This window comes from Panicum virgatum, chromosome 9N (genome assembly GCF_016808335.1).
Source record: "Panicum virgatum strain AP13 chromosome 9N, P.virgatum_v5, whole genome shotgun sequence".
Lineage (NCBI taxonomy): Eukaryota > Viridiplantae > Streptophyta > Magnoliopsida > Poales > Poaceae > Panicum > Panicum virgatum.
The window spans coordinates 21308573-21320806 of NC_053153.1; the positions used below are offsets into that span (position 1 = coordinate 21308573).

The window sequence follows — 12234 nt, forward strand, 5'->3', positions numbered from 1 at the left end:
CGCACCACGGGCCATAGCAGAGGGGGGAGGTCGCCGCTGCTGCCGCACCACGTAGATCCAGCCGCGGGGGCGCCGGATCCGGCCCCCAGCACATCGGATCCGCACCCCCGGGCCGCCGCCGTCGCCTTAGTGCTCGGCACGGGTGCATTGTTGACTGGGGAGGGAGCCCCCGAGGCATCGAGGGAAGCCCCGCCGCCGCCTTCCCAACAGTCACCGGACTACCGGTGCCCTGCTCCGGCGGCGGCGAGGTGCAGAGGAGGTCGGGAGGGGTGGTGTCGGTGGAGGAGGGTGGGGCGCCGCCCGAGTCGCCTCCAGGAGGAGACGAGGGGGGGGGTCCGGTACCTGAAAGTCTTGTATTCGTCTCAAATTCTAACCCTGAAGAAGTGCTCCGCGATGAGGGACGCAAAAATCCGTACGCGGATGGAAATGGGATCTGTTGTCCTGGCGTGCATGATGACCACGTTACTGAACATATATGTGAATTTGGTCGTACAACTCTGTCCACTCGATCTCTAGGGTGATACAAGATGATATAAATCCTGTGATGCGTTAGAATGCGGCCACCAGTCAAACACTCCTGTGCACTGAAATACCAGTGCATGATGTTGTGATACTCATCAGTTTTTGGTATGCATATGTGTGCATGATGGATTGATGGGTATACTGCAATGATGACTGATGTTTGATGGGTTAAGCTAGCAGTACAATCCAGTTAATCTGAAAACTCAACATTGTTTGCTTTCAAAGGCCCAAATGGCCTGCCTGATCCAAACGCACCATTGTCTACAAAGGCATGTGGAAGATGATGGACGCAAAATAAATAGTACACGTATTCATCAGAAAAGCAATATAAGTGAAGAAAATGCTTGTTTTAGGGATGAGAGTTGTACATTAAGATGCTAACTAGGACTAATTATTCCTGCATTGAATCTTACATTAAACGGGCAGCATCTTTGATGATGTGAGTCATCCTGTTTTCTAACATGGAGACCACGGAACGATCGGTTTCTAATAATTTCCATCGAAGCATTCATCAGTAGTGCGGCCACCCTGTATTTTTGTTCTTCCCCTTAGGCCTGAGATGCTGCCATAACCTGATAACTGTCATGTTTGTTACAGTTATCAAGGTAACACACTTGCATGTTTGTGACACGCGAATTCAAATATAAACGAACACTGAATATTTAAATGCCAGGCATCTGAAATTCGCAGAGTGCTCGAGATCCATCAAGGCATCAACACAATGCAGTCTCGAAACCCAAAAAAAAATCAAAACAAACCAAAGAATCAGACAAGAAACGGGACGGAATTACAGATCCATCAGCGCTTGGAATCACGCAGGATCTCAGACACCCACACACGAGCACACCAAACAATTTCACAACGGAACAAAAGCGAAGAGCAAAATCAGGAAACGGATCGGATCGGATCGGACCTCGCGGCGGGGTCACATCTTGGCGAAGGAGGTGGAGGACCCGGACCGGTCGTAGTAGTACTCGGGGAGCGCCTGGGGGCGGGAGAGCATGAGCGGGCGCTCCCTGCCCTCCTCCAGGTCCTCCTCGTCGCCGTCGTCCTCGGCGGTGTGGAGGTGGATGCAGGCGCACCGCTCCAGCGACGCGAAGAAGGCCGACGCCACGCCCGTCGCCACCCACATCGCGTAGCCCTCCAGCGTCCCGTAGGACAGGATCCCGCCGTTCGGGTTGATGCCGTTCATGGCTGCCGTCCGCCGGTCCCCCTGCCCCGCGCCCAGCCGGCCGAGGAACAACTCGGGGGAGGTCGGGAGGTGGTGGCGATCTCGTCTCGTCGGTGGGGTTGGTTGGTTGGTTTGCCTTCGGTTTCCGGGCTGTTGGGGGTTGCTCCAAAATTGGGAGAGGGACACGCCTCGAGAGTCACGTGTGGGCCCCGAGAAGATAACGAAGCCGATAAGATAGCGCGCGAGAAGACTCGAGAGGGAGAGAGCGCTCGCTCCGACTCTGCCTCGTCGCCACCACCCTCTCTTCTCCCTCTCCCCCCATCCACCTCGCAAGGCCAGCCGCGCCGCACTGGCATGGCCTCGTCCTGCCTCACCTCGCCGGCCGGCGCCGCGCTCTGCCGCCCGCGGCGGCCGAGGCGCCGCGTGGCGTGCTCGGCGGCGGCCGACGCGGGCGGAAAGAGCACCGAGGCGGCGTGGCTCTCGGCGGCCGGGGGCAAGAGCGCCGGCCGCCTCGCGTGCGGCGTGCTGGCGGCCTGGGCCGTCGCGTCCGCGTCCAACCCGGCCATTGCCGCGAGCCAGGTTGGTGGGTTTTCCCCCCTCCCTTTCTTATCGCAGTCGCACCGCGGGCAGGATGCAAATTGTGGAATGTAGTTTTGAGAAATGTAGTTTTGATCGACCTTAGCCAGATTCCGCTAGACTGCGAAAGGCAGATAATGCTCTGAAATCAAATGGAACTTTAATCTTTATCAAATGCTGGTCTGTCTCGGTGTGACATGGGAATGAATTGACCTCACATTTTACGATCTGATGATAGCAGATAGTAATGGAATTTTACTGAATTTTTCTTAGGTAGAGTGACTGTTTACTATTTCTCTTAATTCGGTTCAGAGGAAAATTTCTGTCAGATACATAAAGCTGCTCCATGGAAATTTTCAAATCCATGGAAAGCACTAACTAGTACTAGTTAAATATTGTTTCTCCCCCTTAAGGAAGATGTTATATGTTGGAAGCTTTTGAGGGCTCTATTGGAAGAGGATTTGGTACTTTACTACTGTTCTTGGTAATAAAATTTAAGCAACCTCAAGAATTCGTGTTATTCAACATAACGAATATATCAGTACAGTTACCAAGAGTTCAATTCTCTATAGTCTGGAGACTGAGCAGAGCACCTTAAATTTAGCATCACTTCCGCTCAATCTAAAGTTAGAAGTTCTGTTCTGAGTATTTTATTGTACACAGATATATGAGAATTCAGGTTCACATTGCACGTTCACAATGTTGTTCTGATACAGCTAGGTTTATTTGTAGAGAAATGATAACTTTGCTGTATTTGGTGATCGGAGGATTAACTGCATGAAGCATGAGCATTTTCAATTGGAAATATATCTGACAGAATTTCAATGGAGCAGCTTAGAAATAGCTAGCTAGTGTTTTCCATCGAGATTAACTAGTTATCTCGGTGTCTTTTGTGCTTGCAAAGACAAATTTCATTTGAACACATTTTAGCTTAGTAGTAGTCGTGAACTATAAACTCTTCATTTTCCTTTTGATCCTGTGTGACCTGATCACCTGAATATACAATCAGCGTTAAATCGAGGACTTATTTTTCTTACTGCAGTGCCACTTTAATTACTGAGATAACATTGTTCCCTGTTTGCTTTGGTTGTTAGAGATTGCCTCCACTCTCAACTGAGCCAAACAGATGTGAGCGTGCATTCGTGGGGAACACAATTGGTCAGGCAAATGGGGTGTATGACAAGCCCCTTGATCTCCGGTTCTGTGATTACACGAATGAGAAAACTAATCTGAAAGGCAAGTCTCTAGCTGCGGCGTTGATGTCCGATGCAAAGTTTGATGGCGCCGACATGTCTGAAGTTGTCATGTCCAAAGCTTATGCTGTTGGGGCAAGCTTCAAAGGTACCAATTAATTGCACAACTTAATACCTTATTCTGCTGTTCTGGTTCATCGCATAATATTGCCGCACTGTTTCCCAATACTGAATAAACAGAATGATGAGCTCTTCCCGTTCAAATGCTTTCAGGAACCGACTTCACGAATGCAGTGATAGACCGTGTCAATTTCGAGAAGGCTGATCTCACAGGGGCAATCTTCAAGAATACAGTCTTGTCAGGATCGACCTTCGATGATGCTAAGATGGAAGATGTTGTGTTTGAGGACACAATCATTGGCTACGTTGACCTTCAGAAGCTGTGCGCAAACACCAGCATCAGCGCAGACAGTAGATTAGAGCTGGGCTGCAGGTGATTCAGCAGATTCCATCTAATCATCCCCAATCGTTCATGTTAATATGTTGATGAGATCGTTTGATGAGTGTTCATGCCTGTCTATAGAGCCACCATGACAAGATGCGACGATTTTTCTCCATGCCTATGACCCTATGTACAAACATCTGTATATCTTATATATCAGCAGCAATGCAACCATGTTTCTTACACCTTGCCAAGTCAAGCACAATACATAAATTAAAAAAGGAAACACTATATGTTTTCCCCATATATTATTATTATTATTATTATTATTATTATTATTATTATTATTATTATTATTATTATTATTATTATTCACAAGGCGGTTATAACATTTCTGTCTGATGATGAATCCATGCCCTGGAAGGATGCATGGATGCTTTATTCCACACACCACTAGTACTAGCATCACACACACACTACAATACTACATGCGCTAGCTTTGCCAACATTATTATTGTTGCCTCCTGGGTTGGCTCCTTGTTGATGCGCATTCATCTAGCATATACTGGATAACTGCCCCCTATAAGGGCCGATGCTGCTCAGTGATGCTGGCCATGCGACACGGCAGTACCTAGATGGCCGGCCGGCCCGCCGGGCACTTGCCGGTGGTAAGGTCTTGTCTTGGGTCTCCGATGGGCTGCGGCGCGGTGGTTCATTCGGCGTCGTTGCCGTTGTTCTTGCCGGTGTCGATGAGGCAGGTCTCGACGCCGCCGGTCATCCAGAGGAACCACGCGTAGCTGCTCCGGTGGTGGCTACTCTCGGGCTCCTCGTCGATGGCGCCGGTGAACATTTCCTCCGCGCCACCGATGTCGCCGCGGGCGTGCCAGAGGAACATGCCGTACCTCCGCATTGCCTCGCCGTCCGCCGGCTCCGCGGCCACCGCCTGCTTGAAGTACATCTCCGCCCTGCCAACCAAATGTGTGCAGCGATCATTCACGCGTAAGAAATCGTCAAGATCCTAACAGCAGGGAGATGTGATCGAAAGGTTGGTTGCAATTGCAATTGCATGCGTGCATGCGACAAGAAGGAAGCACCTGTTGATGTCCTTGTCCAACTCGTAGAGGAGCTGCGCATAGTTGGACAGGACGAGCGAGTTGGCTCCGCCGGAGGCGATGATCCTCTCGTACGCCGCCTTCCGCCGCCGTGCGCGGGCGCTGTCGATCTCCTTGATCTCTTCCTCGTCGAGGTCCTCCTGGCCGTCCCCATTCAGGCCGCCGCCATGCAGGATGCCGATCCGGCTCCACAGCTCCTTCTCCATGTCCCCCTCCACCAGCTCCGGCAGATCCTCGGGCTCCTCCGCGTCCCCGTCGTCGTCGTCGGGCTCGGCCTCCGCGTTGCGCAGCGCCTCGAGCCTCCTGGCCTCCATGCGGTCCCTCTCCGCCTGGACGGCGGTGCCGAGGCAGCAGGCGACCATGCCGAGCAGCCCGACGGCGAGGTCCGGCGACTGGAAGTGCACCTTGCTGAAGACCCACGCCACGGCGTCCCCGGCGCCGCGCGCGGCCTCGGAGGCTCCCCCGGCTGCCGCGCCCTGGACGGCCTCCACGGCCTTGACGAGCGCCGCCACCGCGCACCCGGCCGCGCTCGTGGCCGTCGCCCGCGGCACCCCGCGCTGCGCCGCCGCCTGCTTCCGCCTGGCCTGGATGGCGCGCAGCGACGGCGGCACCGCGGCCATGGACGGCGGCTGCTGCTCGTCCCCGCCGCACGCCGCAGTCCTGCTGAGGGCGGGCCGGGTTTTCCTCCGCTCCTCGGCGCGCGCGGACGCCGGGAACGCCGCCACCGCCGCCGGAACGCTCCTGGGCATGGCGACCATGCTCGCCGGGGTCATCCTCGCCACCGACCGGGGAAAGGAACGAGCCAACGCGAGACTCTTTCTCTCTCAAACGGAACTACGAAAGGGCTGTTTGCCTGGAACCGAACCTCCCACCGAAGGCGGAGTGGAATGGCGATCTAGCTAGCTTGCGGAGAGGGAGGGCGCGGCAATGGCGGTATTTATAGCTCCCCCGGGCTCTGCCACGTCGGGGTCGGGGGAGGGCTGGGGGCTCCTGGACGATGCGTGCCTTGCGCGGCAGTTCGGGCCAGTTCAGCGCCTGATTAATTTCGTCGTGGGGCGAGGGGGAAAAGGCTCGGCCGCGCGCTGCTCTCGGCGCCGGGCGTTTTGGCCTCGCGCGGGTGGCAGCGCGCGGCTGGTGTGGTGAGCGCTCACACGGCGATCTGGCGTGGCACCGCGCCAACCTGGACCTGGACGGGAAGGCGTCCTCCGCCGATGCGTGCGGGGGAGAAGAAGCCGGAGTTAATATTGAACACCGTGTTTCTTAACCATCATTCATCAGGCGATGCAAAGCTTAATATTGAACAGCGAAGGAATTACTCAAGGTTGCTGCCTCGTATGGCAGTGTAGTGTTCCATGCATGTGCCAAATTGCACATCGCTTATGTAGCACTGGCATGGAAATCAATGGTAATTTACTATTAGAGACATTGGTTATTAGTTGCTTTATGTTTTAATTCTTATATTGATTGTGGTCCACTATGTCATGCGTTGTATACCAAACCAACGCTACGGGGCTGGATTGTACGATAAGTGTAAGATGCACGGTTGTCGCATGCAATTCACGTCAAAAGGGCAAAAGGGATAGATGGTACACCATCGGTTTCCACAAATCTGATGTGGTAGGATTGGCATACGTTACATTGTCGTATTAGTTTGTGTGTTGATCTAAAATCAAGGGATAGCTATGACTTGGCATCTATATCGCAACTAAACACGGTTGTTGATACAAGAAACAATAGACAAAGATAATGCAAGCTAGGGTGCGGTATTGTCCTAATGAATACCTTTTTTATTCACAGGCTATTTGAAATGGTCATTTACTATTGGGGATGTTTGGATCCTCTCATTTTGGAGGAATTGAAAACTAGCTACTTAATAAACTAGGTTATTTGGTTTAGAATTTTATATTCCACCACTTTCTAAAGTTGAGATATAAGTCTATTCTAAATTCATAGGATAGGAGATGGAAATTGATTCTATACACAACCAAGCTATGTTTCTATTCCATAACTTAGAGCATGCTCTTTGACTCACTCCTCTATAGTAGAAATATAGCATATAAGTATCTCCCTCCTATGGCCAACAATGATATTCAAATATATTCCGCATATAATCATATTAGCTTAATAGATTTATGTCTAAATTATAATTATTAGAATGAAATTTAATTCCAAGGTTCCAAACTGGACCTTAGAGACATTAATTAGTTGCTTTAGATTCAATTCTTATATTGATTGCGGTCCACTATGTCATGCGTTGTATACCAAACCAACCCTATGAGGCTAGATTGTACGATAAGTGTAAGATGCATGGTTGTCACAATGCACGTCAAAAGGGGAAAAGGGATAGGTGGTACACCGTGGGTTTCCACAATCTGATGTGGTAGGACTGGCATACGCTATGTTGTCATATTAGTTTGTATGTTGATCTAAAATCAAGGGATAGCTATGACTTGGCATCTATATCGCAACTAAACATGGTTGTTGATACAAGAAACAATAAACAAAGGTAATACAAGCTAGAGTGCGGTATTATCCTAATAAATACCTTTCTTATTCACAGGCTAATTAAAATGGTCATTTACTCTTAGGGGATATTTGGATCCAGGAATTGAAAACTAGCTACTTAATAAACTAGGTTATTTGGCTTAGAATTTTATATTCCACCATTTTCCAAAGTTTAGATATAAGTCTATCCTAAATTCTAAGGGTAGGAGATGGAAATTGATTCCATACACCACTACACCACCAAGCTATGTTTCTATTTCGTAACTTATAACACGCTCTTTAGCTCACTCCTCTACAGTAGAAATATAGCACATAAGTATCTCTCTTAAATGGCCAATAATAGTACACAAATATATTCCGCATATAATAATATTAGATAATAGTTTTCTGTCTAAATTATAATTATTATAATGGAATTCAATTTCAAGGTTCCAAACGGGACCTTAGAGACATTGATTAGTTGCTTTAGGTTCGATTCTTATATTGATTGTGGTCCACTATGTCATGCGTTGTATACCAAACCAATGCTATGGGCCTGGATTGCACGATAAGTGTAAGATGCATGGTTGTCATAGTACACGTCAAAAGAGGAAAAAGGATGGGTGGTACACCGTGGGTTTCCACAATCAAATGTGGTAGGATTGGCATATGTTACGTTGTCGTATTAGTTTGTATGTTGATCTAAAATCAAAGATAACTATGACTTGGCATCCATATCGTAACTTAACATTGTTGTTGATACAAGAAAGAATAACAGACGACAAAGGTAATACAAGCTAGGGTGCGGTATTGTCCCAATGAATACCTTTCTTCACAGGAAATTGGCATCCTATTGTAACATGCAAAAAAATGATAAGAAAGTAGAGTATTGTAAGACGCGCAAATTTATCCACACATTAAAACTACTAATAAGGGATATGTACTACACCATGGATTTCTACTATTTGACATGGAAAGATTATGGCGCACCGTATATTTCATGTTTGCATGTACATTACTTCGAGGATTAGGGACAATCTTGAGATGACTTGTGTATATTCCTTACTAGATTGACATGTTGGTTTTAGGAGAAACAACAAATATACAAAAAGTTGTATAGAGCATGATTATATTTTTTTCCTATTGAGCAATTTTGACCTGGACAATTGGTGCATGAGTTGTATTTTTTTTTGTCATGCAACATATAAAAAAGGTATAGCAAAAATCATTCCCCATGCATTAGTCATCAAAATAGAAGAAAAATCTATTTGACATAGATTGGCTCAAATTTAGGGATGGCAATGCATGGTTTGGTTTCGAGTCGGATAACCGCGGGTTTCGAGTCTAGCGGTTTTGGGTTCGGGGATGATTTCTTACCCAAGGTTTTCGGGTTCGGGGCCCCGAAAGCATACGGGTTAGGTTTTGAATTTGTTTTTTTTTTCACCCGCAAATAACAACTTGTTTACTTAGACTATTAAATTTATTCTAAGTTGAATTAGAAAATTATTTACTATTAATTACCTCTTGTTTATACATATGAATGTTATATATATTATGTATATGTTTATAGAAAATACTTATTGCTCTTATTATGTTGCCCTATAAAACGAGTTTCAGGTATCCAATCGGGTTTCGGGTATCCGCGGGTTTTGGTTTTGGTTATAGATTTTCACCCGAATCGTGTTCGGGGCAGGTTCGGGTTTTGGTTTTAGGTGCCCAAACACTCCATCGGTGTTGTATTTTAATAATGTATTGCACCTATATGGGATAATCATAACATGATATCATATATATACTGTAGCTATACTTTGCTTTAGAGTTTTTTTGACAAAACCTGACATGCAATAATGTGTTGATCAAATATGGCCTTATGTTCAGCAGCCGAGCCCTGTAGGGGCCATATATAGAGGACTTCCCCACTAGCAAAATTTGTTGAAGATAAGAGCAGAGAGCTATGCAATAATCCATTAAGTATACAAGCCTAGGTGCAATCAGCTCAACACATAAGTCCAGCGCAACACGAGTCCAGGTTAACTGTGGCCTATTTATCAGTAGTTCATCAACCAAAACTTATTTATATAGAACTTTTGTGTATATTGGTTTTTGGAGTTGGTTAATTGCCCCCCCCCCTCTATATTTTTCTTCACGCTCTGCACTGCTTACGCTAATGAGCACTCATTTTGATCATGACAAATATGTGATACAACAATAAAGGGTCCAAGGTCTAAAGAGTGCTCAAAATTCATCCATACACAAATAATGTGTGTTTATGGTAATTAACATGTAAGTTGACAATCAGATTTCATTACCATCACAAAACTTGCACAAAAAACTTGTGGAAAGATTATTGATGCCATTTTCATATGAAATGATCTAGCATTTCCATTTCATATATTTTATATGATAGTTGCCTTTTAGGGGATAATTATAGTTTGTAAACTATGTGGAAGTGAAGGCTTTTAAATCCAACATAGAAGGTTTAGTGTACAATGTAGATGAAAATTTTAAAGCAATATCTTTCATTATGTTAATGATGAATAATAGTATTTTGAGAAAAATATCTAATGGTACCATATAATATCACATGGCTACAATTTTGGAATATGGAAATAGTTGCACAAACTTTCATAATCAATTAACAAATCAAATTGTTGGTATTATACTAGCTACAACAAGCTTCATATGACAGCATCAAAACTTGGAAACTCGTGACTTTATTTATTGCACTACATATCAAAAGATATATATATATATATATATATATATATATATATATATATATATATATATATATATATATATATATATATATATATATATATATATATAGACACACACACATGGCGCACCATAAATAAATTTCTGCTATGGCATGTGGGAGTGGGGAGGGCATACATTATATATTGTTTCATCCTTATGCACACTGATTTTGAACTGAGGATAACCATGACTTGTAGATTGTGAATAAATTCAATCAATTGTTCATACATAAATAACACAAATGCTTAAGTTGTACAAGACAGTGTGATAATACCTGGTATGTGCATTTTGTCTATCGTAACATATGAGAAATGGTAATGAAGTGTAGTAAACAAGAGACCAGCACAATTACACATCAAAAGGAAAGGAAGTTAGGTGGCACCACCCTGGATTTCCACTATTTGACGTGGGAAGATTGGTAGTTTGGTACGCGCTATACATGACGTGTTTGCAATGATAATATTTTGAGGATTGGGGATTATCACAAAAGCAATATAATTCGCTCTGTTCGTTTGGCTTGTCAGCCAACCAGCCAACAGTACTGTTCTCTGATACTAAATCAGCACCAGCCACCAGCTACCAGCCAGTCAGCAGTACTGTTTTCTCATAACAAATCAGCACCAGCCACCAGCCACAGCCAAGCGAACACAGCGATTGTGCTAACAGACACTTTGATGTAGTCGATGTGCGTATGTATTTTACCTGTGGCATGTGCAAAGCCGAGCTGTGGACAAGGCTGAGGCAGTCCTACAACTAATCTTTGACAAAGCTTTTAAGCTGAATTGCGTCATTTTGATTGGTGGATATTGCTCTTCAGATAACTAGAAAGAGGCAGCTATACTGCTTGAACAGATGGCCAGAGATGACCGTGGTCCAGATGTTGTTAATTATGATTTGTTGATGGAGTATATTTGCAAGAAAGGAAGACACACACAAGTTAGGGAAATATTTGATTCCATTTTGAAGAAGTAGTACAAAATTTTGAACTAAAAAGGTTTGGAGCTCATTTTGAAGTAGTACAAAATTTTAAAGAGGATTGGAGGGGCACATAAGAGTCACTAATTAACAGCTGTTGTTGCTTATGGATGTGTGAAATGTGCAGTTCCCTTCGAAGTTCATTTCCTTTTGGTGAGAATATATCTTGGACATGGTTCTGATCAGAGAGCTGCTATGCATAAGTAATCCTAAACTGGCATATAGTAAATGGAAATGATTTTTTTCACGAACGTAATGGGCAAAACTATGGGAACGTATCTGGTGGAAACTACAACGTTCGTGAAAACTCACGCAAATTACCGTAAAAAATTTGTCTAAATTGACCAAAAAAATCATGCATGTACATGATATGATGATACACAACTTTATAAAATATCTTGTCTAAACTCGACTTCGTTTGTGAGATATAAAAATAACAAATTTCTAACAATTATGTGGACAACTTTCTGGCTTGAAATTTGTTATTTTTATATTTCACAAACGAAATCGAGTTTGGACAAGATATTTTACAAGATTATATCATCATATCATCTATATGCATGATTTTTTTGGGTGAATTTAGACGACTTTTTTGCCGTGATTTGCATGGGTTTTCACGAAAATTATATATTTCCCAAAACTACTTATGAAAAGCGAGCGTCCACAGTAGTCTTTCTTTACTCATCAGGCTCCTGGAATCTCTGCCTGACCAGCTGTTCCAATTATTTGAAAAATGTGTGCGATACTGGACCCATTCATTTCAATTGAGAAGTGGAGCATTATTAACAGTAGGAACAAATTCTGCCGAGCTGGACAGCTGAGAAACTTATAATTGAGAAGTAGTGCGTTCTTAGAGCAATTATGGCGAGCTATACAGTTGCAAACATGTCTCAGGATGGGCTACCAATATGTTAGGCGTACAGGTGCCCGTGTCTATGGTGTTGTGAACCTCAGCGCAGCCGAGTCAGTACTGCCAGTGCCAATTGCTCAATTCAACAA

At 45.1% G+C, this 12234-nt stretch overlaps 3 protein-coding genes across 3 annotated transcripts; 1 reads left to right on the top strand and 2 right to left on the bottom strand.

Annotated features, from left to right (window-relative positions):
- Positions 1 to 1158: 1158 nt before the first annotated feature.
- On the bottom strand, positions 1159 to 1868 carry LOC120690717. Its single transcript, XM_039973499.1, has one exon. It carries the CDS (start codon positions 1712 to 1714, stop codon positions 1448 to 1450), a length of 267 nt encoding a protein of 88 aa, XP_039829433.1. The 5' UTR covers positions 1715 to 1868; the 3' UTR covers positions 1159 to 1447.
- Positions 1869 to 1898: 30 nt separating this feature from the next.
- LOC120690716 (thylakoid lumenal 17.4 kDa protein, chloroplastic-like) lies at positions 1899 to 4210 on the top strand. The gene is made up of 3 exons (XM_039973498.1): positions 1899 to 2272; positions 3364 to 3610; positions 3736 to 4210. Exons 1-3 carry the CDS (start codon positions 2048 to 2050, stop codon positions 3957 to 3959), a joined length of 696 nt encoding a protein of 231 aa, XP_039829432.1. The 5' UTR covers positions 1899 to 2047; the 3' UTR covers positions 3960 to 4210.
- Positions 4211 to 4306: 96 nt separating this feature from the next.
- On the bottom strand, positions 4307 to 5958 carry LOC120690715. The gene is made up of 2 exons (XM_039973497.1): positions 4999 to 5958; positions 4307 to 4869 (listed from the first exon to the last, which is right to left on the bottom strand). Exons 1-2 carry the CDS (start codon positions 5787 to 5789, stop codon positions 4617 to 4619), a joined length of 1044 nt encoding a protein of 347 aa, XP_039829431.1. The 5' UTR covers positions 5790 to 5958; the 3' UTR covers positions 4307 to 4616.
- Positions 5959 to 12234: the final 6276 nt, after the last annotated feature.